This window comes from Lissotriton vulgaris, chromosome 10 (assembly GCF_964263255.1).
Source record: "Lissotriton vulgaris chromosome 10, aLisVul1.2, whole genome shotgun sequence".
NCBI classification, from domain to species: Eukaryota; Metazoa; Chordata; class Amphibia; order Caudata; family Salamandridae; genus Lissotriton; species Lissotriton vulgaris.
The window spans coordinates 120264755-120291082 of NC_141698.1; the positions used below are offsets into that span (position 1 = coordinate 120264755).

At 47.3% G+C, this 26328-nt stretch overlaps 1 protein-coding gene across 1 annotated transcript in view; it reads left to right on the plus strand.

Moving 5' to 3' along the window:
- Nucleotides 1–13729: 13729 nt before the first annotated feature.
- Nucleotides 13730–26328, plus strand: part of FBXL18 (F-box and leucine rich repeat protein 18) — a 79328-nt gene continuing 66729 nt past the window's right edge. The window contains exon 1 of the mRNA XM_086940677.1: nucleotides 13730–13888. Within this exon, the coding sequence (XP_086796803.1) occupies nucleotides 13868–13888 (21 nt within the window). The 5' untranslated portion in view covers nucleotides 13730–13867. The remainder of the gene's footprint in view (nucleotides 13889–26328) is intronic.

Genomic DNA, 26328 nt, shown 5'->3' on the forward strand with positions numbered 1-26328 from the left:
ATCACCATATTTCCAGACTATTCTCAACCCACACCCAGGAGTTGAGTCTGAAGCCCTGAAGAGTCGTGTTGACTCAACGGCACACGACGAAACACGTGTCGGCATATTGTGATATTCCTCAAGTCTGGATACAATAAATCTTCACCCTGCTGGGACAAGAAACACACCAAAGAATCTGCTTCTATTTTATTATTGATACTTGCTTATTGTACTCAATTGTGTAACACTGTTTTGTAGTTGTGAGAGCACAGCTGTATAACTCACGCCCTGGTCACCAGCAGACTTTACTACGGCAACGCACTCTACACTGGATTAAACAAAAACCTGACACGCCAGCTACAGAACATCCAGAACACCGCCGCAAGACTTGTCCTCAACCTGCTGAGACACTGCCACATCGCCACACACTCCACTGGCTCCCCATCGAAGCTAGTCCACCTTCAAGATACTCAACCACGCTCACAAGGCCCTCCACCACACCGGACGAGCATACCTGAACAGCCGACTCCAATTCAACGCACCCCAAAGGACCCTACGATCAGCCCACCTCTCCTACGCCGTGGTTCCCCGCACCAAAAAGGCCAGATCAGGCGGCCGCTCTTTCTCCTTCCTCGCGGCCAGAGCCTTTCCACCTCAGACAGACAAAATCACTCCCCATCTTCACAAGAAACCTCAAAACCTGGCTCTTCAACAGACCCTCTCCTTGATGGACTGGAACCTTCGAGTTGAGTTCACTATCTGTCGGTAAGGAAGGTTGGGGTTCCCGCTAGAGGGTCCTGTTGTGTGGGGAGTCTCCCTGGGACAATTCAGAGGCTCTCTCACTAGATTGATCTAATACATGTACATGTTTTAAGAAAAAGTTGTGGAATTTTGAGTAGTCTTCTATTAACATTTTTACGTGACTATCGATTTACATGCCACAATTTCGGATTCCTCAGCTTGTGCTCTGTCCTGGGCAAAGCCAGAGCCTTGGCTTAAGTGGGGGTGTTACTGGGTCAGATAAAAGTATTTCTTGGCCTGTTCTGACTTTTATCTGTGGCTCTCAGGTCAGCATAAGACAGAATTACAAATAAACACAGCAGAATAATCACTGTGATGCAGCTGTGGGGAGGGGGCTAAAGGGTGCCAAAGTAGCCAAAAGCGGCAACAAAAAGAGAAGTGCACCATCGTCTCAACCTAATATAAACTTATTTTGACGTGTACTTATGTTGGTTATCTATTTATTTACTTATGTACTATCTTGCGACTTCCTCTGATGTGTCTGTAAAAGGTACCTTTTGTCACAATTCTTTGTCCTAAATTTTAACCTTCTGTCCTGAATTTTGACCCTTTGTCCTGAATTCTTACATTCACTATCCTGAATTTGCACCCATCAGTTGGTCACCCTATTGGCTCTGCTCTCAATTTTAACTTATTAGCGTGTTGACTTAGAAATAGAACGCACAGTGAGGGACTGTGTCCAGTGTGAAAATTCAGACAAATCTCAGGTCACGATGAAACCCCCTCTGCAACCATTACACTGTCCTGGCATGCCATGGGAGAGAGTGGGCATAGACATTGTGGGACCCATATGGTACAAGGAGGAACAGGGACACATTGTAGTCATGGTGGACCATTTTTCAAAGTGGCCGGAAATAAAAGTATGCCGCAAGGTTGAGACACAGGACATAGTCATGTTCCTTGATGAAGTTTTCACAAGGGAAGGCATACCAAAAACAATTGTTAGCGACAATGGCAGCCAATTCACATCCGGGTGCTTCAAGAAATTTATGGAAAGGAATGGGATAAAACACAAAACCACTTTCGTGTACCACCCAGCTGGAACGTTTTAAAAGAGTAATAAAAGGGACTATACAACTAGCAAACAACAATGGACTATGTTGGAAGAAGGAATTGTACAAAATGAATTGGGCATACAGGATAGCTTTCGAATTTATGAGAGGCAGGACACCCTTATCAAAGGATCATGTTGGAAGGCTCAAAACAGCTAGAAGAGCTGAGTGGTCTAGTGAATTGGTAAGAGAAAACATTCAAGAGACACAAGTTGCATGTAAGGAAAGATATGATGCAAAACACAAGTGCAAACAAATCAACATTATAGAAGGAGACGGAGTGAGAGTGAAAAGAAGTGGCTTTGTTAATCTCTTGGCTGCTGGGGTCATTCCCCTGCCGTGCTGGGGGAGGCGGGGCACGCACAGCGCCCCGTGGTCATGACGAGCTGAGCTCGTCAGGAGCCACGGTGGTCGTGTGCTCATGACGAGCTGAGCTCTTCATGACCACACCCGTTTAATTAGAACGCTCGCACAGCAGGGGAATTTGCCCAGCGTGCGAGCGTTCTAACGGTCATGACGAGCTGAGCTCGTCATGAGCGTGGGAGGGGTTAAAAAGGGACAAAATAAATTTTCGCCGCGGTTACTGGTGGAGAAAGTCCTTTGTAATTCCGCCCTTCTCAGTGATGGGAAGTTGTGGCATGCCTCCGCACTTTCTTCTTGCACCCGAACAGATAAAGGTAAAGGCGAAGGAGCAAATGATCACGGCATTGCCAGATCGCCACAATATGGGGAACATGAGTACGCTACCAAGAAGGACAACTTTGACTGGTTACTCAATGAAGAAACAGGGTCAGATGGAGAAGAGAACGGCGCACCCGCGCTACCTCAATCCATTGGCACTGAAGTTGGCACTGACCAGGAACACTTCAAGTCAATTGGAGAATACAGAGATGTTGGTACCAGTAGCTCGGGTGAGTCACCCAGTGTGGAGAGTGCTTGCCAGTCTAAGGAAGAACAAGATCCTGAGGAAGTTATTGCGTAAGAGGAAGACTCTATTAATAGTGATGACGAGGGTCCAACTGGTGCAGAGAGCATCATCGAGTCAGAGAAAGGTCACAATCCTGAAAGGGATACAGCGAAGGAAGCGGGATGTATCAGTAGACATGGCCGAAGCGTTGTGAAACCCAGCAAGTACAAAGACTTTGTTTGTGAATAGTAAACCCTTGTCCGTGGTGCGCTTCCTTTCCTTTGCAACGGTCACTACCTCTGTTTTTCTCCGGAAGGAGATGTGTTGTGTTGTACCATTCTCTTTCCTACCTATTGTTCCCTTTAAGCTCATGTCCCCTCCCCACGTGCACATACCTGCCCTCGCGCAAGCTAGGTAGAATGCCAGCTGACAGTTGTTCTTTGACAGTTGGGAGGGAGATATGCAGCCAGCAACCTGAATGTACGGATCCTGTCGCGCTGGCATGTTGTAATACATATTTATTAATAAATCATACTCTACGCTCAACTTTGACTCAGTGGTAGAAGTGGGCGGGGACGGAAGGGCACGGCGTGCCCCTACTTCTAAAAATTATTTCAGTCCGTTCCCCTACTTCTTTCTTTCAAAATATCGTCCCGGGACGGCAAACAATAACTTTTTCTTTCAGCTTCCAGGGGCTGCTCGCACTTCTCTGTTGAACTCAAGAGGCTGCAGCAGCCCTCCCTGAGCTCGCACAGAGGAGGGCAGGCCCATTGTCATTCCGATTGAGGTCGATTATCTTCTTTCGAATGACAATGCGCCGGCTCTCTGCCTTTAGCATATCAAGTGCCAGTGAGATCGGAGTTGATTACAGAGGAGCTTTCCCCAAACAGAGTACTGTGGGGAATTTGACATCTTGTGTAATTTGTCAATGTTGTACACAGAGTGAACTGGGCAGGAGCAGTGACTGGACAGAAGAGACGACAGGAAAGGAGAGGTACTAGGGCATGAAAGGTACTAGGGCATGAGAGGTGACCGGGCAGGGGAAATAATGGGCAGGAGAAGTGACAGGGTAGGAGAAGTGACAGGCAGGAGAAGTGACTGGCAGGAGATGTGACTGGCAGGAGATGTGACGGGCAGGAGAGTTAACGTGTCAGGAGCATTGACGGGACAGGAGAGGTGACAGGAAAGGAGAGGTGATGGGACAGGAGAAGTGATGGGGCAGGAGAAGTGAAGGGTCAGGAGCGGTGATTAGGCATGGGCAGGAGCGGTAACCGGCAGGAGCAGTGAATGGATAGGGACAGTGAACGGATAAGAGCAGTGAACAGGGCAGGAGAAGTGATGGAACAGGAGAAGTGATGTGTCTGTAGCGGTGATCAGGCAGGAGTGCTGACCGGACAGGAGCAGTGAACGAGCAGGAGCGGTGACGAGGCAGGAAAAGTGACTGGGTAGGAAATGTGACGAGGCAGGAAAAGTGACGGGCCATGAGCAGTGACCGGGCAGGAGAGGCAACATGAAAGGATAAGTGACTGGGCAGGAGAGGTAACTGGGCAGGAGAGGTGACTGGGCAGGAGAGGTGACTAGGCAGGAGAAGTGACTGGGCAGGAGAAGTGACGGGGCAGGAGAAGTGGGGCAGGAGAAGTTACGGGGCAGGAGAAGTGACGGGGCAGGAGAAGTGACGGGGCAGGAGAGATGACAATACAGGAGAGGTGATGGGGCAGGAGAGGTGATGGGGCATGAGCTAGAGCGGTAACCGGGAGGGAGCGGTGAAAGGACAGGACCGGTGAAAGGACAGGAGCGGTGAACGGGGCAGGAGCAGTGAACGGGGCAGGAGCAGTGAACGGGGCAGGAGCAGTGAACAGGGCAGGAGAAGTGACGGGCCAGGAGAAGTGACGGGCCAGAAGAAGGGAGGGGACAGGAGAACTGACGAAGCAGGAGTGTTGATCGAGCATGAGCAGGATTAATGACTGGACAGGAGCAGTGAAAGGGCAGGTGCAGGCGTTTCCCAGGGCGACTGGAAGGGTAGGTGGCCAGTTTAGTTTGGGGGGACCGGTTTTGTACAAGTGCAGGAGTTTTAAAAACACTGCAAAGTTCTTTGTATATTCAGCAGGTTTCGGTCAACAATACAAGTGCCAAGATAACGTTGGTGATCAATGTACCTGCTGGAGAGAGATGGGAGCATGTTTTGTCTAGTGGCTGTTTTAATCATCTAAGGTAGCGCTGCTGCAAAGAACATGTACCATGCATATCAAAGAGCAATATGTTATGTGCATAGTTCTGTGGGTGCTGCTTTGTGTTCACTTCCCGAATGAAAGGACACTTGAATACATATGGTCTGGCAGTTCGGGCTGGATCAAGACTGATTTGCATATGGCTGGGTCCAAACTGGATTGGCATGGTGAGCAAAAAAACAATGGATTTAGGCCTCGATCTCTGTACTGGGGTGAATGTATGACATTGTTCTGCATTCTGTCCATCAATTGTTCTTTGCATTTGTCACCCAGAGTGGGACAGGTATGCTCAGACATGAGTACCCTGCTCTCCATACCACTGGAATCAAGCTATCCTGGCTGATGAGGGTTGAAAGCCCAAAACCGGTCTAGGATGCTTGTTTCCAGTCCAGGGAGGACCTGGCCTGGCAGTTCGGGCTGGACTGTTCCCATTGGGTGCAGGATCGAGACTGATTTGCAAATGGCTGGCTCCAAACTGGAATGGCATGGCGAGCAAAGAAACAATGGATTTAGGCCCAGATCTCTGTACTGGGGTGAATGTGTGACATTGTTCTGCATTCTGTCCACCCGTTGTTCTTTTTGCTATATTATGATTGAGCAGCTAGTTGGCGGACATGAATATGAAGGAGCCTTTGTGGGTTTCTGCGAGTCTAGGTTCTCCTGAAGAGTCCCTTCAAGACAAACAAGCATTTGCAATGCAATAGGTCTAGCATTAGGAAAGTTTGAGTTATTTGTCCTGTACATGACAAATTTGTTATTTATGTGTTATGTGTATGTATGTGAGTGTGCGGTTACAGAAGGGTGTATGTGGAAGAGAGCAGCAGATCAGCATATTATAAGAGAACATGGAGTTAAAGAAGGGTGCGTGTTGAAGAGATCAGCAGTTCAGCACAGGAGAAGAGAAGAGAACAGGGAGTTAGAGAAGTTGGAGGTGGAAGGGAACAGCAGATCAGCACGGGAGAAGAGAACAGGGTTTTGGAGAAGGGGGCGGGGTAGAAGAGAGCAGCAGAGATCAGGATGGGAGAACAGAACAGGGAGTTAGAGAAGTAGGCGGGTGAAAGAACAGCAGATTAGCACATGAGAAGAGAACAGGGAGTTAAGTAAGGAAGCAGGTGGAATAGAACAACATTAGCACAGGAGAAGAGAACAGTGAGTTAGAGAAGGGGGCGGGGTGAAAGAGAACAGCTGTTTTGCACAGGAGAAGAGAAAAGGGAGTTAGAGAAGGAGGCGGGTGAAAGAGAACAGCAGATTAGCACAGGAGAAGAGAAAAGGATGGACTAGGAGTGTGACGTGATGTAACGCAAGACCAGCCGCCGGCGGAGGAGATGCCTCATCCTGGTAAGTTAAGTTTCGTTTTGTTTTTATTGTATTTAATTATTTTATTTTATTTGGACCTTTGTTTTTCCTCTTAAAATGTATATCTTTATCCTGCTAGAAAACTAAGCAGAACAACATCCTTCTGTGTGCGTCCCCTGGAACCACGCCCGCAGCATGCGTTAAACGCATCTAAATCTGGTCATATCGTCCGTACAAAGTATGCGGTACTCGCTCTCTGCTGTGGAGCTCTTGCAAACTTTAAGTGTTCTCACAGCTGATCTGCTAAGCCCTTTCCGTAGATAGTGCCCAGACTGCTAAATTACAGTGCCATTTAGGAGCGGTCATCTCATTCAAAAAGTATAGCGCCCCGAACACGCTCATGTCTATTCCTTCTCTTCTTTTTCCTCCCTCCCTCGAGATAAAATCTTATCCTATTACTTGTCGTCCTTCTGCTCTTTATTTATTAAGACAATGCAAGCCCCTGCCTTATCCAGTTCTTTAATTTAATAACATTACCGTAGTTATTACAGGCAGCCTGCTGTTCACTTGAATACAAGCAGCTTGATGAGCGCTAACCGCGGCAGACAGAACATTTCCATTTTAAGGAGAGACCCTGGGGAGAGCAGGTCTGCCAGGATAAGGCAGGTGTTATTACATAGAGATCAACCTCATTTTATCCCTGCTTTGATCTTTGACACATTCTAAGCATTTACCTATTTATGAAAAGAGGATGGGTTTTAAAGATCTTGCTCAATATACGGGTTTGAAAAACAAATAGTAATATATGGTGCATTTTACACATTTCTTCCAACACAATACACTAAAAGCAAAGGTTTCCCAGCCAGTACTGAAAGGGTAATAATGACATCATGAAATATTACACTCTTTCCTAGGGTTCAACGCCATAAACTCTGGTCAGAAGCGCTTTAGTGTTAACCTGTGAGCCGGTTGAATGAAATAACTAATCTGAGGGCTGTGGTAATCCAGGTTCGGGCGCAAAGGGGAGTTTGCATTAAATGATTATGGAATACAAAAATACCGCCCCAGGTCTGCATCGATTTCGCCAGGTAGACCTTGTGGAATTTGTTTACTCAAACCTCCAATGCGCCAAGTCCGTAGCATGTAAAAAGCTAGGTGTGCTGCAGGGGCGTAGCTTTCACTGCTGCAGCGGATGCAGTGGCACTGCTACCCAAAGGCTTGAGGGCCCGCTGAACCCTGATTACGGTTGTGTGTTGCATGTCAAAAGGCGGTGTGGTTGTAGTATATGCATTCCCTCGTGCTGTGCTCAGCACGAGAGATTGCTCTCTGTTTATGTGTTCTGGCCCTCCGTTCGGTTCTAGCGCTCTGGGCAACGATAGTCAGTTGCCCGGAGTCCTGGAGTCGAGCGGCGGCCTCTCTCCTGTGGGTGTTATTACTTTTGAAATAAAGAAGCCTTTCAACCTGCAACCTTACCTTCGGACCCTCTTATTTCATTTGGCGACAAGAGCTGGTCACGAACCTGCGAAACACCCACCAGGAAAAACTCGGTCTACTCCTCATTTGCCCGCCCTCCAGCTCCTACAAAGACCCATCTACACTGTATGGACACCAGTTTCATCGACGCCTACCTGGTTAGCTGTGAGCGGCATTCCGGCGATTTCCCTCAATTTTCGCCACGTTTCCTGTCTTTCCGACGGTTGCCTGCGCTCGAGCCTCAGCTGGTGAGTCACGCGACATCAAAGCGTCATCGTCTTGCGCTTCCTGATTTCCTTGCGCAATCGACGCAGCAACACCAGCGTCTCACATCATTACGCTGAAACGTCATCACCTCACGTCTGGCAGCCATTTCTAGGCGTTGCCTAGCAACCACTCGCTCCGCGCTGATCTTCACACGGAGTCAGTTTCCCAATCAGCGCGACCTGCACTTCTTATCTGTGGCATTTATTCTTACGCTGGATTTAAACTGGTACTGTATCATTCCTTTTATCACTTTTGACAAGTATATTTTGACAAATTTATTTATACTTAGTGTTCTCTGTTGCTCCTCGACAGACACACTCCACTTTCATTTTATTTGTCATTGACATGCTTAGAATTTTTTTACTTATTCACAATCACAACTGTAGCATTTTTAACCACAACTTTAACATTTTTATTCATATCAATGGCTTCTTCTCAGCAGTTTGCTCAACCCCCTCCTTTTCTTCAACTCCCTGGAAAACCTACTATTCCATGGCGTCAATGGGTTAGAGCCTTTGCCAACCATATCGTAGCCATTGATGCAGTTAAGTTCACTCCGGAGAGGAAAGTTGCCATCTTATATGGATGTTTGGGCGTTGCTGCACAACATACTTTTGAAAATTTACCAAGATCCCCTCCTCCCTCTGGCGATGCTGGTGATAATTGGGATGAGTATAAGGAAGCCTTATCTAGACTCGCAAGACATTATGGTGAAGAACCTAATGAAATGCTTGAGAGACATAACTTCTTTAAAAGGAGACAACGAGAAGATGAGTCCATTGAAGAGTACATTGCTCAGTTAAGGATCTTGGCTTCTACTTGCGAATTTGAGTCTAACCCCGACATTTACATTCGGGATCAATTTGTTTTTGCGTGTTTTTCGAAAAAGATTCAGCAACGCCTCTTGAGCTGCAAGAAGCCCACTCTTCAGGAAACTATTGACATTGCCAAGAGCATCGAAAGATCCATCACCACCTCTAATGCACTGCAAAAGGATCAAGCTCATTCTTCTCTTCACCCTCCTTCATATGACAATACCACTTCAATTAGTGTAGTTAACACTAATAGGTCTGTTAGGCCATTTCAAAAGAGACCTAATCCTAATCCTTATTGTTACAGGTGTGGTTCCAAGTCGCATATTGGCAACAACCCCTCTTGTCCTGCTTCAGGAAAAAGATGTGTTTTATGTAAAAAGTTAGGTCATTTCCAAGGTATGTGCAAGTCTGTCAAGAGATCGTCCAGACCTTCTGTAAATAGTATTCTATGTCCTGAGCTGGATGATTGTATTGATGAATTTCAAGACATGGTTGTTTCTATTCATTGCAACTTCATTGATACCTCTAATTTGGTTAAAGGTCCTTATTGCTCTGCACTGTTTGGGAACATTGAAGTTACAGTTATGGCAGATTCTGGATCTCCGATAACTATTCTCAATGAAGCATTTTTCCTTGAAAAATGGAACAATTCCATTTCTTTGCTCAAACCTGACCTTAGTCCCAAAGCATTTAATGAATCTGACATTATTTTGCTGGGCTACTTCAACTATAGGCTTGAATGTTTTGGGAGATCTATTATCACAAAAATTTACATTGCAACCAAGGGTCCCAATATAGTTGGCTGGCAAGATCTTGCCAAAATGGGCATCTTCCTTGTTCCTGGTTCGGATCACCCCATTAGGGTTGGTGAACCACCTGAAGGCTACTCCCTGGTTCCACCTTTTGTTTCTGTTTGTCTCCTTTCTGATAATCATGAGGCAGACATCAAACAAATTTTGGATACTTTTCCCAATGTTTTTTCCAGTCAACCAGGTACCGTCAAAGGTTTTAAACACGAGATCAAACTCAAAGCCTCTGCACAACCCGTTGTTCACAAAGTTCGTCCTGTCCCCATCAGTGCCAGAGACGAACTCAAATCTGTTCTCACCTCCCTCAAAAAGGATGGCATTATTGCACCGTCGGATTCCTCTGAATGGGTTTCACCCATTGTTATCGTGCGCAAAAAGAACGGCGAGGTCAGGCTTTGCGCCGACCTTCGCACCCTCAATAAAAATATTTTGGTTGATTGCCACCCCCTCCCCAAAATTCAGGACCTTCTCGCCAACCTAGGTGATGCCAAATATTTTTCCCTTATTGACTTGCGCTCTGCATACCATCAGGTACCCCTTACTGAATCCTCCCAAGATCTCACTACATTTGTTACCCCTTTTGGTGTTTTTAAATATTTGAAACTTCCATTCGGACTTGCTAGCGCAGCTAGTGTTTTCCAAAAAATCATGGATCACCTTTTCGAGTCTGTTCCTGGAGTTCAGGCCTATCAGGATGATATCTTGGTTTTCTCTCCTGATTGGAATTCCCATTTATCCCATCTTTCCACTGTGTTGCGCAAGCTTAATGAAGCTGGAATGACCGTCAGGGCCGACAAATGTAAATTTGGCGCCCAGTCCCTGGATTACTTGGGTCACACTTTGACTCCCGAAGGAATAAAACCCAAGTCCTCCCTCATTGAGGCAATTTCTCAAGCGTCTCCTCCCAAAGACAAGGATGCCCTCCGCTCCTTTCTGGGTTTAGCGGAGTATTACGCCCGTTTTGTAAAAGGCTATGCCCAAATTGTCGAACCCCTCCGCTCTTTGCTTCGCAAAGGTTCCAAATTTGCTTGGACCGAAGACATTAACTCCTCTTTTTCACATGTCAAGGACATGATTATTGGTGCCCCTGCTTTGCACCCCTTTCAGGACTCTGCCAAGTGTTTCATCATGGTTGACGCCAGCTTGACTGGTTTGGGTGCTGTCCTTGGCCAGTGGGTTTCTGGTAGGGAACACACTGTTGCCTTTTCTTCTAGAACACTTAAAGCTTCTGAAACCCACTATAGCACCATTGAGCGTGAGTCATTGGCTTGTGTTTGGGCTATTGAAAAATTTAAAAACTACATTTGGGGTAGAGAATTCGATTTGTTCACCGATCACAAGCCTCTCACTCAACTTCTCAATGGTGATGGCCTAGGTAAAGCCTCTTCAAGACTTGTCAGACTTTTGTCCAAATTACATGAATTTCATTTCAATATTAAGCACATTTCAGGTGGCAAAAATTTTCGTGCCGACTGTTTATCTCGCATGTCACTCAACTCTGATTCAGATTTTCAAGATTTTGGTGATGTTGAGTGTGTTGTCGCCACCCTTGATGCCACCAAATCGTGCCCTTTTATTACAGAGGATTCTTGGTCAAAAGCTTACGAAAATGATCAGAATCTCAAGTTGGTTGCACAATACATTTCTCAGGGCTGGCCTGAGAGTAGAAATTTGTCAAATGAACTTAAGGCATTTTCCATGGTTTCTTCTGAACTCTCTCTTGTTGACAACCTAATTATGAGGCATGATGTTTTTGTTCCGCCTTCGGATGTCAGACCTGATATCATTAGATTTGCACATCAGGGACATCTTGGCATTACTAAAACATCTCAACTCATTAAATTACATTATTGGTGGCCCTCTATTGAGTCCCAGGTAAAATTTTACATTGATTCCTGCAATGAATGTTTGCTCTCTGATAAGAAATGGAAACTCATTGGTACACCCCTCCATCCCGTTCCCTTTCCACTCAAGCCCTGGGAAAAGGTTGGATTGGATTTTTCTGGCCCCTTTGACGTCCTTCCCCATGACATGAAATACGTCATTCTCCTCATTGATTATCATTCCAAATGGTTGTACCACATGTTTTGTGATTCCCCTTCTTCTGCCAATGCTGTCAAATTCTTGCGCAATCTCTTCATCATCGAAGGTTGTCCTTCAGTGGTGGTCACCGATAATGGTTCCCATTTCGTATCTGAGAAATTTGACTCATTTTTATTGGAGCATGATGTTGTCCATTTCAAGGTTGCTCTCTATTCGCCCACCTCGAATGGCTTAGTTGAGCGGGCCAATAGACTGCTTAAAGATGCTGTCCAAACAGCCATTTCCTCACACAACGATGTTAGGACTTTTGTTGAGGAGAAATTTTGGTCATATAACATTTCTCCCCATTGTACCACTGGTGTTTCCCCCTTTTCTTTACTAAGAAGTAGGAATGTACATACCAAATTGTGTCCCACATGGCTGTCTGCGAAAAACGTCAAGACCCTTCCACCTCCTGATGTCTCTCTTGCTGAAAAAGTTTCTCAAAAACAATCCCTTATGAAAACCAGACATGATTCAGGTAAAATTTTCACTTCTGTTGTCCTTAAAGTTGGGGATTGGGTCCTCATTAAAAATCCTAGAAAGGTTGCCAAAGGACTCTCCAAATTTTCCACACCTGTTCAGGTTACTGCTGTCAGTAAGGCCTCCGCCTTACTTGGCAGCAGAGGGTGGTGGAACAAGAGGGCTCTGGTTATCCTTTCTGACTCACAAGCTCGTTCCTTGTTGCGTTTGTCCAAACAGCAGTTTGACCAATGTGACTGGTCTTTTTGGTTAAATCCTGATTCTTCTTCTGCCTCTTCTCCTCCTTCGGATGTTTCTGTTTCTGCAACTGATTCTCCTCCTTCCTCTTCAGGTCTCTCCTCTTCTTTTCCATCTTCCTCTTCTCCTTCCATTCTCTCTGAGACTGTTGAGGAGGTTTCACTCCAAGCTTCTGCCCCATCTGTTCGATGTAGGAGGCTTCCTGTCAGGTTCAATGATTATGTTTTAAGTTGAAACTTATTTTCATTCCTCAGTTTTAAAATTTTATTCATGTCCCAACTCATGCCTTGCTCCCTTCTCTTTTTGTTCGAAATGTTGTGGAGAGGGAGAAGTTGTAGTATATGCATTCCCTCGTGCTGTGCTCAGCACGAGAGATTGCTCTCTGTTTATGTGTTCTGGCCCTCCGTTCGGTTCTAGCGCTCTGGGCAACGATAGTCAGTTGCCCGGAGTCCTGGAGTCGAGCGGCGGCCTCTCTCCTGTGGGTGTTATTACTTTTGAAATAAAGAAGCCTTTCAACCTGCAACCTTACCTTCGGACCCTCTTATTTCAGTGGTCCACCACTAATTTTACGCTCACCACTTTCAAATGTCACCAGCCGCCCCTGGCATTAAGGTAACATGTTGTTCCTGCTTACATTTCACACGCTTTACATAAACCTGTATTCCCTATGTGTTTGCTTTTTCCTGAATTAAACCTCAAATAAACATGTTTATCCATTGTTTTAATTAAATAACGTTATAAGCTGTAACTGGTCAGTGAAATGCTGTAACTGGGCAGTGAAATGCTAAACGTACAACAAATTGGCATGTGTTGCTATTTCTAGCTACAACCCTGACTCCGCCCACTGATTCAATCTTCGGTTATTCCCGCCCCCTGATTCTCCACCCACAGTTACCCTACTTTATTTTCCCCACTTTGACCACGTCGTTCCTTTACATGTACCTGTGTAACTGTATATAGGTAACTTGTTAGCGTGTTTTGTCTGTCTTGTGTATCTTTTTGTAACTTACCTGGTTCTTTTGTAAAGCGCTCTGACACCTTTGAGTAAAGTTCGAGCTATATAAAACTGCATTAAATAATTAAAATAAATAAACGTGCCTAATTGCCCACTTCTACATCTCAGCTGTGAAGGTTTCATATCAACAGTTTTGGCTTTATATCATACCGCCTGCATATCTCGATTTAACGCCTGCGTCCCGACTCCACTCTATCAGCTTCAGCTATAGGCAATATGACTCCGCTGCTGACACCGAACCACCACCACCACCAATATGGCCGCTCCAGACGGCTGCTACGCGGAAGTGACGCACGAAAACAGCGACGGAAAATGAAAGCGTAGTCCGGGCGATCGGTACGCCACTGGCTGCTGCTGCTAGCCCATGCCCAGCAAGGAGATCTGTCCGTCGGGGGAGAAAGTGGTGCGGGCGCAAGGCTGAACATGTCCAGCTGCCCAGGAGAGGTAAGTGCAGCCTGCTCTTTCTTACCCGTGCACTGCTCCCAGGTGTTGCCATCTGTCCCTATAGTCAGTGGTCGCTGTCACTCGTTCTTCCACCAGCTGTCACAGATTCCTAGCTAATTGTTTTATAAAGTCGCCCATGGCAAATGGGCCCAGTGAGACGGTGTAGGGGATTGTATTTTGGGTGACTTGATATACATAGTTGTTTTATCAGGTATGCTTGACATGGTAGACTTTTTGACCAGTAATACCTTTTTCATAGTAGTTTTAATTGATGACATTGCAGTGCATTGTATTGGCGTTCGCATAGCGCTTTCTTCCTTTGCAAGGCCCGAAGGGTTTTCAACTTGGACAAGGAATTGCGTGTTGCATATCGAGAAAGAGCATGGGGTATAGAATCGCAGCTTGCAGACCAGTGTGTCCTGACGAGCCCCCACCCCCTCCTCCCCCGGTTGCTGTTTTGTTCAGGAAAAAGCCTGGTCTTTATGATTCTTGAAAATTCCACCTTTGCTAATTGTCAACCTGAGCTTACATGTCCAATAAACGTGGAATGATCACCGCCAAGATTGTTTTATTTTCCAGGAGCGTAGCCTTTCTGTATCTGAGGTCTCATTTGGTAGTAGAGCCTGAGTGTTAATTGTAGAAAGATGGCTACTGTTCCCTGGTTCACCCGGTAGGGAATGTGGAGGACTGTAAATGAGATTCTTCTAGCCAAGGGGAGCCAGTTCAAGGAACGCCAGTAGTGATGTGGTCGCAGCTGCTGAAGTTCAGCCCTTGTTTTGCCCTGCATTTAGGATACGTTATAGTTTTGCTGATTAGTAGCTTTGGCAGTGCAGTATGAATCCCGCTGGTGTGGTCTAGGCATGTTAGAAGTAAACCTTAAGGAACCAGAGGCCTCTGGAAGACTCCCAGATGAAGGACGATCCTACATAAGATAGTAAACAGTGCATTTTTGTCCACTTTGTTAATTTGTGGTTTGAATCCATGATGTCACCAGATTTTTTTTCCTGTCTAGAGTTGTTTAAGGATGCCAGTTTCCCTACCCTAAAAGTAGTGGGTCCATTTTTTGTCATGCTACTCAGTCAAAGCAATATTTGTTTTGAGAAGCTGTGCTTTAGAATATTCTGTAGAATCCAGGCGTCTGTTACTTATAAACATTTGCTGAGTCCTGATGTGCCCAAGTATGATGTTTATTTTCTTCATTATTATGATATGGGTGTTGTCTGCATAGTTCTTGTGAGTAGACTTGCTGCTGTAAATGATTCCTGGATGTGTGCCTAGGTAAAAATCAAAAAGTCAGAGAGCGATCAATTCTCATTGAGGGATGCCTGTTCAGTAGGTGAATGATGTTGCACAAAAAGGATAGAGGGTGACAATTTGGACCCTTTCCTGCAGGGAGTACTTAATCCATTTAAGAATGGTGCCTTAGATTACAGTGTTACCTAGTGTTTCGAGTATCTGACGATTGCCACCCATTTGTAAATGTATGTATTGGCATTTATATAGCGCACTACTTACCCGTAGGGTCCCAAGGCGCTTCGACCGCTGCGAAACCCTTCCTGGCTTCCCTGAGAGATGGTCCCTTAATGGGTATCTCCAGGGTGAGACCAGGCATCCCCGGCGGTCTGGTGGGGCCGTTAGTGAAGATGAGGCAAGCTAATGCCCAGAGTTGCCGAGTGTGATCGCTGATCAGAGTGGGCACCGAGGTGAGAGAATTATCGAGTCCGCTGACCCTGGTCCAGAAACCTGCCGCGCCGGGAATCGAACCCTGGTCCCGGGCCGTCCTCTGCTCTCGGGTCTGCCGCCTCTAACCAGTGAGCCACACTACTTCAATTGTTGATGACTGCTAAGGAAGAGCGTTGATATGCTTTTAGAATATTTGTTCATGAGACCATTTCAGATTGCAGGTATTACTGATTCATTCCCTCTTCCTGAGCTTCAATCAATCTATTTGTAGAGCGCACTACTTACTGTGAGGGTCTTAACACCTTCAATGCTATAGCAATTCCCCCCGGTGCTGGGTGTCCCTTAAATCCCATTAATCATGACAAGCTCAGCTCGTCATGAGCACAGAAGCACTGTACTGCATGACGAGCTGAGCTCGTTATGGCGCTGGGGAGGGGGGGGGGGGGGGAATGCTGCTACTGTTCGAAAAGCCAGGTCTTGAGGAGTCTTCTGAAGCCAGCAGGGCTTGGGTCTGCCGTAGGGGGATAGGGAGGGTGTTCCAGGTCTTGGCAGTGAGGTGGGAGAACGATCTGCCACCGAAGGTCGCTCTTCAGATGCGGGGGACTGTGGCGACGTCTAGGTCGGTGGAACGAAGCTGGCGGTTGGGCATTTGGAGCTGAGTCGTCTGTTGAGGTATGCTGGTCCGGTGTTGTGGAGTGCTTTGTGTGCAGCTTGAAAGTGATCCTCTTGTTGAGGGGGAGCCAGTGCAGATCTCTCAGGTGGGGTGTGATGTGGCTGCGTCAAGGGATGTTAAGGATCAGGTGTGCAGAGACGTTCTGAATGCGTTGAAGTCGTTTCAGGAGTTTTGTTGAGGCTCCTGCGTAGAGGGTGTTTCCATAGTCCAAACTGCTGCTGACGAGGGCCTGGGTGACCGTTCTCCTTGGTCCACCTGTAGATCTTGCGGAGCATGCAGTGATTGTTGAAGCAGGAGGATGAGACTGCGTTGACCTGCTTTGTCATGGAGAGGGTGGAGTTGAGGATGAACCCTAGGTTGCTTGTATGGTCGGTGGGTGTTGGAGCTGTTCCCAGTGCAGTCGGCCACCAGGAATCGTCCCAGGCCGAGGGGGTGGATCCGAGGATGAGGACTTCGTCTTGTCCAAGTATAGCTTCACCTGGCTGTTCTTCATCCACTCGGCGACGGCTTTCATTCCTTCATGGAGGTTAGTTTTGGCGATGTGGGGTCCTTGGTGAGGGAGAGGATCAGCTGGGTGTCGTCGACATAGGAGATGATGTTGAGGTCATGCAGTCGGGCGACGTGGGCGAGCAGTGCCATATATATGTTAAACCGTGTTGGGCTGAGAGATGAGCCCTTGGGGACGCCGCAGATGATCTCGGTGGCTTCGGAGCGGAAAGGGGGAGGCAGACACTCTGGGTTCTGCTGGAGAGGAAGGAGGTGGTCCAGTCCAGGGCCTTCTCTTGGATCCCAGCGTTGTGGAGGCGTGTGCGTAGGGTGCGGTGGCAGAACGTGTCGAAATCGGCTGACAGGTCCAGGATGATGAGGGATGCGGTTTCTCCATTGTCTAGCAGGGCCCTGATATCATCGGTGGCAGCGATTAGGGCAGTTTTGGTGCTGTGGTTGCTGCGGAACCCTGACTGGGACGAGTCCAGGATGCTGTTCTCGTCGAGGTACCGGGTCAGTTGTTTGTTGACGGACCTCTCGATGACCTTCGCCGGGAACAGGAGCAGGGAGATGGGCCGGAAGTTCTTGAGGTCCTTGGGGTCAGCCTTGGGTTTTTTGAGCAAGGCATTGTTTTCGGCATGCTTCTAGTTCTCCGGGAAGGTTACTGTCTCGACGGAGATGTTGATGGCTCTCCGGAGATGGGGTGCGATGGTGGTGCTGGCTTTGTTGAAGATGTGGTGTGGGCATGGGTCTGACGGAGATCCGGAGTGGATAGTGTTCATGATTTTGAGGGTGTTGTCGTAGTTTAGGTTGGTCCAGGAGAGCAGGGGGTTGGTGCGGATGGTTGTCGTGGCGGTCTTGATGTTGAAGCTGTTGTGGATGTCTGCGATCTTGCGATGGAAGAAGGTGGCAAGGGAGTCGCACAGGTCTTGCGAAGGTGGGGTGTCGGTGTTGGAGCTGGGGTTGGAGAGTTCCTTCACGATGTTGAAGAGCTCTTTGCTGTTGTGTGCGTTGCTGTCCAAGCGATCTTTGAAGGAGGCCCTTTTGGCACCTGATGAGGTGATGGTGTCTGCGGGTGGCGTTCTTGTGGGCTGCGTAGCTGTCCGGTGTTCGTTCACTGTGCCATTCCTTCTCTAGCTTTCGGGAAGTTTGTTTGGAGGTCTGGAGGTCTTCAGTGAACCAGCTGGCTTTCTTGCTGGTGTGACCGTTGGAGGGTTTCTTGATCGGGCGACGGTGTTGGCGCAGTCGTCAATCCACTGTCTGAGGTTGCGGGCGGCGGTGTTGGAGTCAGTGGGTTTGCTCCGGGAGAGGGGGGTGATTAGCTGGTCTTCGGTGACTTTGCTCCAGCAGCGGCGGGGGATCTGTTGGGTGCGGTGGTGCGTGTTGGGTTTCCAGGAGGTGAAGTGGATCCAGCGATGGTCGCTCCAGTGGAGTTTGGTGGTGTGGTTGAAGGAGACATGGGAGCTTGCGGAGGATATGGGATCAAGCGTGTGGGTGGGTTTTTTAACAAGTTACCTGAGTCCGAGGTTATCGATCAGGGTGGTGGAGTTGGTGTCGTTGTTGTTCTCGAGGTGGAAGTTCAGGTCCCCGAGGAGGATGTAGTCCGTGGAGGCGAGGGTGTGTGTGGTGACTAAGTCAGCAATGGAGTCGCTGAACTGTGGTCGGGGTCCGGGGGCGTCTGTAGACGAGGGTTCCTCTGAGGGTGGTGTTGGGATTGGTGTGGATCTGGAAGTGCAGGTGTTCGGCGGTGCTGAGGGTGTCGTCAGTGTTGGTCGAGACTCTGAGAGTGTTCCTGTGGACGATGGCGATTCCTCCTCCTACTCCGTTGGTGCGGGAGATCTTGTAGCTGTCCGGGATGGCTATGGCGATGTCGCGTGCCGAGGAGGGGTTCAGCCAGTTCTCCGTCAGGAAGGCGACATCTGGGGAGGTTGAGTCGAGTAGGTCCCAGAGTTCAACGGCTTGTTTGTGAGCGGAGCGAGTGTTGAGGAGAATGCTCTGAGGTAGTTTGGTTCGATCCTGGTGGGTGGGTTGGCTGGTCGGATGCTGGTGAAGCTGCAGTTCCGGCAGGACAAGGGTCCTTGGGTGCACTTCGGGGTGTCAGTTAGCAGGTGTGTGATCGTCCGGTGTTGAGTGCATGGAGCGTACTGGCATCATAGCGGAGACGGGCGTCGTGGCGTTCAGGCACCAAGATTCTTGTTGTCAGTGAGGCTGAAGGTGTATAGGAGGATGCACTGCATTGATTCCAAGGTCTGGAGACAGGACCCGCCAGGCACTGTTCAACTCCTTTTAATTTAAAGTTGGGTACACTATCTTTGGTGGTAGGCTTTGGAAGCTGCAAGGTGTAGTAGTTTGTGCTGGAGGTAATAGTGGTGATTATTTAGACCTATGGCACCAGTTATGGTAGAAGGATAATAGCTTGTTCAGAGGTGTATTGGTGCGTATCCTTTATGGCAATACTCAGCGATATATCCTGTAGGTTTAGATTATGCCTATGTGGTGACATCATAGTTTGGTGGCTATCTGCTTGGGTGATGACATTTGTTCCAACGTTTTCCAGGCCATTGTAGAAGAGTCTATGGGCAATGTGAGTACCAGGGCTTGTCCTAATGTTCATGGAGCTTGAGTAGGGTTTTGTTGGTGAATTTAGGAAGAATGTGAACTGTCAGAGAGAGAGAACGAGAGATAGAACCTAGTGGAGCATTTCGTCGAAGTATGTCTGTAGACAGATTAGGAGAGAATAAGTGAACTAGAGTCTTTGAAGAGAGTCATGTTCTTTGTGAAGGCATTGCATGGTGGGAGATACGATTTAGTTGGCTTATAGTAGAAGAGGATGCTCTCAGAGATGGATTGATGGGGCTCGAAGAGAGAGAGCAGCTTGCGTCTTTGGTGGTGGTCGGTGACACAAGAGGCAATCACAAGGGGTCTGAAAGGAAAATGAGCGGATTGCATTCTGTTGTACATTTAGAGGGAAAAGGAGGTGAATGCTGCGGTAATAGAGGAAGAATAATGGCGGATAGAAGGTGAATAGAGAGTCAAATGGTAGAATGAGGAATAGGAAGGGAAAGATGCCTCCCTGGAACAGTGATAAAAAGGGGAGAGGCAGGTGTGATGTAAGACGTTTAGGACATGGGAAGATGGATACATGTAGATAAATGTAAAGTGGATTAGGTAAGTGAAGGATATAGGAAGGAGAGAAATGCTTTTTTTCTTTATTGAGACTTTGTAGGTAATGGAGGCAGACTTTGGGACTACAGAATCTTACTTACGATCTGGAACTTTTTACCTGGATGCCCTGTCAAAGATTAAAGGTTGGTTTTGAGTTAGTTAGTGTTGTGATGTCTGGCGCAGCGTAAGTTCAGCTACTAGGACCACTTGGATATTTCTTGATTGAAATCCACTGAGGGATTATAGGTTTTGAGTGAAGTGGTGCATAGTAGTGAAGGTGCTTCAACAGTGATATTCATGTAAGATCTTGTCTATGGGATGCACAGGCACCAGCACCATTTTGATATTTCTCAGTTGAAGTCTTGTTGGATGTATAGGTTTTGAATTAGGTGGTAGTGCAAGATCTAGAGGAGGGGAATCTCATGTACGATCACCACTTCAATTTTTCCTCAAAGTTTAGAATTGAGTGGCGGTGTGAAATCTCAAGTTCCAGCAGCTCTGCTCCCTTGACTGTTTGGATAGTCCAATGAGGGTCTGACATTTTTGAGTTTGGTATTGCATGAGGTCTAGAGCAGTTGATACTTAGCTGCTAAGGCCATTTTATAATTTATTCGCTGGATGTCTAATGAGAATGTGAAGGGTTTGTTACTGGATTTTTGAAAGATTCGGAGTGATGAAAGCTTGTTGGTGGTGATGCGTGAACTGGGGCAGCTGAATCTCTGCCACCAGGATCACGTGGATATTTCCTTCATAGTTTGTGATAGAAAATATGGAGTATGAGAATCTCCGCTACTGGGGCCAATTAGATATTGTTTTAGTTGTGGGTTTAATGGAGGTTATTAGGTTTAGAGTTTTGCGGTGTTGAAAGATTTGGTGGAGCGTTGGCTTGGCTACCGGGACCTATTTAAGTATCTTGTAGCCAGACGAAGAGAGGTAAACAGAAAACACGACCAACTCCACCACTGTAATAGGCCTATCAGGTCTGCCAGGAAGGGGAAAATTGGCCACCATAGAAATGCTGAAGATACCGTATTGGTAAATCTGCCCCATTTCCACTTCACTTCTTCCCTTAAAAGTTAGTCACCCCTTAAAGTAACTTTGTGGAAAGAAATCACTCCAACTCAGAGGCTCACACTGTATAACTGCTCACAACAGATAATGTCTACAAACAGAGGATTTGTTAAACGTACACACTTTTATTTACACATTGTTGAAACCTCTAAACCTATCAAAAATATTCCTGGTTCTCCCTGCCAACACGTGTTTTACTCTTAAAACTGGCCCTTCCTCTGGGTATCAATGGATCAAAACAATAGGCCAAAACCTTTTTTATAACCATTTGCTGTGATCCCCTGAGACCCTGAGAAAGGGCTGTTTGAGACCTTTCTATTGTGAGCTGCTGTGCAGTGTGAGCCTGCGAGTTGGAGTGAACTTTTCCTGCAAAGGTACTTTGACATTTTTGAAGTTTTGAGGTGGTTGTCAATCTTGCTGCGGCACACTGGCATGATAGATAGAGCAAACATGGCATTGTAACCTGCTGGGAAGTACAGAGTATTAACTAGAGGATATTGATCAGTATTTGTCATCACTCTGTCTTAAATATAAATGCATTCCTTCCAAAGTTGGCAGGATCACATCTCCACCAATGGATGACTTACCATTGCTTCTGGGTGGACCCCTTATACCTATTCCTGTGATGTCTGCGGTTTACACTTGGTTACCTCATTTCGACTTTTTGGTGAACCAACAGACTCGCTACTGTGGTGCCTGTATTATTACTTTGTTCTCCCTATCTCCGCTTAGGTGTGGAACCTATTGACCTACCAGAATGGTGTCCTCTGCATTTCCTGGGTAATACCATTTTCTTGTTTTTAGGTTTTGCCTGGCGAAAAGATGCGCTCTGCGCATCTTTTTCGCGCAGGCGAAAACCTCTTGAGTATTGTAGTGGAGTTAGGAACGGCCCCCGTCATTTATTGGCTAATTCCATAAATGGAGCCTAGCCATTGGACGATGGGCCTGTCCGTCAATGCCGGACCAGATTCGGGGGCGTTCCCGGGATTTTTTGGCTTTTGGCGACGTCACGCGACGTCAGCCAAAAGCCGGGAACGCCCCCGAATCTGGTCCGGCCGGGCCGCAAGCAAGCCGGAAGTCCCGCCGCCGCTCTTTCTATGCTCGGGGGAAAAGTGCCCGGAAGAAAGGAGTGCGGCCGCCAGCGAGTCCCCGGTGCAGGAGAGCCCTGCCCGCGGCACCCGAGAAGAGAGCCCAGGCCCCGGCAGAGGAAGGACACCGCAAGCGCCCCCGCCGCCTCCTGGGAGCAGTCCGGTGAGTTTTCAGGTTCTCCGTGTCCCTCCTCCCGCCGTCCCCCCCTCCCGCTCTCCCCCCTCCCGCTCTCCCCCCTCCCGCTCTCCGTGTGGTCCTGGGGAAAAGTGCCCGGGAGAAAGGAGTGCGGCCGCCAGCGAGGCCCCGGTGCAGGAGAGCCCCGCCCGCGGCACCCAAGAAGAGAGCCCAGGCCCCGGCAGAGGAAGGACACTGCAAGCGCCCCCGCCGCCTCCTGGGAGCAGTCCGGTGAGTTTTCAGGTTCTCCGTGTCCCTCCTCTCGCCGTCCCCCCTCCCGCTCTCCGTGTGGTCCTGCCTTCCTCCCGGAGCCTGGTAATGAAAGCCTTCGAGGTTGTGAAATGAGGCCCATGAATCTGCTACGTCTTTGCTCCCGTTTACAATTGCTCCCCCGCAACCCTCATCGATCTCCAGTGATCCGGACCCTTAGGGCACCTATCACCTGCATATCAATAAGTGGCCTTAACATTAGCCCCAGGTTTATAGGTGAGACCCCATGTTACCCTTGAAATAAAACGAATCGGGTGTACCCCAAAACTGGCGGTGATGTATAGAGGTGTTTTGAGCGGAGACGGATTGGGAACATTATTGTTACGCTCTCAGTAACTTTGAGCATTTGGGTTTGCCTTTGGACATTCTGATATTGGGGCTGCCCTGTGAATGGGGGCCATAAAATGGGTGTGGTAGATTTGCGGACCACGGTGCATTGGCTAATCTGTGAAGTGTTAATTAAGCCGGTCCACTGGAAGCATGCAGTGAGTGCATCATCATATATAGGTATAACTGAGGGAACAGTATTTATGTACAGATAGCATATCTTCACCCTTTCGGTTATGTCTGCAGCAGATCAGAGACATAATTTCTCTGCTGAATATATGCCTTTACTTTGGTGCGTCCAAGTCTTCCATGGTCATGTGTGTGTGTGTGTTTTTTTTTTGCTAGTGGGTATTCCAGAAACTTCTTCAGCGTCACTGACCCGCAAGGACATGCCCAGGCAGCCTCTAGGCACCAAGGGAGCCTGGCTTGTGGGGGCGCAGACACTGTTATGACCCCGCCCATTCGTGGCTGGAAAGGTGACTACAGGACAGAAGGCAGCAGCCGAAGAGCAGTACTGGTCTCTTTGTGTGTCATGGGAGCGGCGTTTGTGTTGGACGAACACAACCAGTGAATGCCCTCTTTGCTGGTGATAGTCTGGGGAATAAGGAAATGACCGCCAGGAACATGAAACGTCTATCAATAAACCGTTATGATTTATATCGGCCTGGTGATTGGCAGACTTTAAGTTTCACTATAAAACCTTGGCAACAGACGTCAACACGCATAGTAGTATTTAATATTCGGGGTTCCTAAATGTGTGCGTCTGTCTTTGGGATCTTCACATTTAAGTGCTTCCCCTTCCTTTGTTTAAATCACCCTACTTTTCATTTACGATATTTTTCTTTTGGAACATTTCAAGCTACGTGGTGTGTTAATTCTGAGTTGCCGGTCTACGGATAAGCTCGGGATAGTCACAAGATGTCCATTTCATGCTTGTACATTAGTGTCGTTATTATGTTGCTTGGGAGGGCCAACTCGTGTGGCAGTTGAGTAAATTCTGCTTCTAGAAAAGACCACCTATGTGACGCAATACAGCACATTTTGTGATAGTATTACTTCATTATTTTGTCATTTTTACACTTCTTAACACTGTCTAGGCATTGGTTGCACTTAACTGGTACCAGTTTAACATTTAACCATTGACAGCCAATGTGGGCTGCAACCCTGTAACGACAAAGCCTTGATGACTATTTTATAAAAAAACAACAATAAAAACTATATTGTGATTAAAAATAGCAATAAGCAACGGGTTCCCAGTTAAGCTTTGCAAAGGGCCTTCCACTGCACATAAATGTGCATCACTGCTTTTATTAACTTCTGAACGGTTTGAACCAAAAACAAATTAATTACAATCTCTTGCTTATGAAACATCTATCAGAAGTAATCTTCCTGGTCCATGTTTATCACTTCTAGAACAAATAGATAGCCACCCCTCTGTTGACGGTAGAAGACACAGAATAATATCACTGTCCACCCCTTTCTCTGCTAGCTTGGAATACTCCATGTGCATTTTAATGTGTTTCCTGCAGGAACTCGATTCCTATCCTGTTCTGTTTAAGGAAAGCAAAACTAGTGATGGGTCGACTTCATGAAATAATGTCAGCCACCAGTAATCGTGTGCCCCTGTTGCCTGCGTGTGCCTCCGTGTGCCCCTGTTGCCTGCTTGTACCTCCGTGTGCCCCTGTTGCCTGCTTGTGCCTCCGTGTGCCCCTGTTGCCTGCTTGTGCCTCTGTGCGCCCCTGTTGCCTGCTTGTGCCTCTGTGCGCCCCTGTTGCCTGCTTGTGCCTCTGTGCGCCCCTGTTGCCTGCTTGTGCCTCTGTGCGCCCCTGTTGCCTGCTTGTGCCTCCGTGTGCCCCTGTTGCCTGCTTGTGCCTCCGTGTGCCCCAGTTGCCTGCTTGTGCCTCCGTGTGTCCCCGTTGCCTGCTTGTGCCTCCGTGTGCCCCCGTTGCCTGCTTGTGCCCCCGTTGCCTGCTTGTGCCCCCGTTGCCTGCTTGTGCCTCCGTGTGCCCCCGTTGCCTGCTTGTGCCTCCGTGTGCCCCCGTTGCCTGCTTGTGCCCCTGTTGCCTGCTTGTGCTGTGTGGGTGTGTGTGGAGGGCTCTGTGTGGCTGTGTGTGTGGGAAGCTTTGTGTGGCTGTGTGTGTGGGAAGCTTTGTGTGGCTGTGTGTGTGGGAAACTGTGTGGCTGTGTGTGCGGGAAACTGTGTGGCTGTGTGTGCGGGAAGCTTTGTGTGGCTGTGTGTGGGGGGGGCTTTGTGTGGCTGTGTGTGTGGGGGGCTCTGTGTGGCTGTGTGTGTGTGGGGGGCTCTGTGTGTGTGTGGGAGGGGCTCTGTGTGTTTGTGTGTGTCATTTGCGAGAGATAAAGCTAGTGGCATTGTAAATGACACTGCCATTTATTTATGTTAAAAAACACATAAATAAAAATAATGTCAAGAGCAATGCCAATAGCTCAAACTTTAACAAAGGCAAAACCATTGCATTGTAAATGCTTGTTCCTCTGTTGTGCGCAATTGTCCTGTGTAGAATGTGTATTTGTATTTTTATTTTGTGTTTGTGTTTTATATAAGCACTCTTACACATGCTGGCACCTTGGTGCTAAAAACAAACCCTGTCAAGTGGACTGTATCCAGGCCATGTGCATTCGTTATATTGGGTACAAACGTTTTTAAACCCTTATCTAAATTGTTGTCCTTTTGTAATTTTCCAACCGTTGGTGAGAGTTTCTTCCAATGGATGGCAGCTGCCAATGAAAAGACTTTGCCTCCTAGCTTCATCAAAATATATATATATTTTTTAAACATTTTGGAATTTGTAGAATTAATTGATCATCTAAAGCAAATAACTGGTTGATACTGTGATAAGCTGGTTAATAAAGGTGTTTGATGTTCACTATGAAGAGCTTGAATTCAAGACAGTCTGGCCCACATTACAAGTTGCTCACTATTGGATGTGTTGATAATAACTGATACTAAAATGTTACGGTATTTATCTGGTATGATAATTCTCACTTATCACATGTTTTTCACTTGTTTTTGGGGGGCATAACATACAGATTTTGCTGATTACGACACCAAAATCTGCATGTTAAGATTTAACTTGGCATTCCTCTCCTCCCTCCCAACCCCAATAAATATCAGCAGATCGACTTGCTGATATTTATCATAAAACATATGTATCCAATATGTGTGTTATTTTAACGAGAATTACAGCACTTATCATAATTTATCGACCCATTCATAATGAGGGCCTTAGACTATACCACAGTTCTCTTCTTGAGGGGCAGCCAGGGCAGTTATGTCAGTGCTGGTGTAATATGATCTTGCTTTAATAGACCTTTCTCGCTGCAACACTTTAGATTGGCTGGAGTTTGAATATCGGTTCTGCCTGAAGCTCTAAATATATTAAAGTGGTTAAAGTGAGTAGAAAAGGTGGCATTCATAATCTTTATCTTGTAAGGAAAATAAAAAAGATGATATATTCTACTCGTCACATGAAGATGTAAAAAA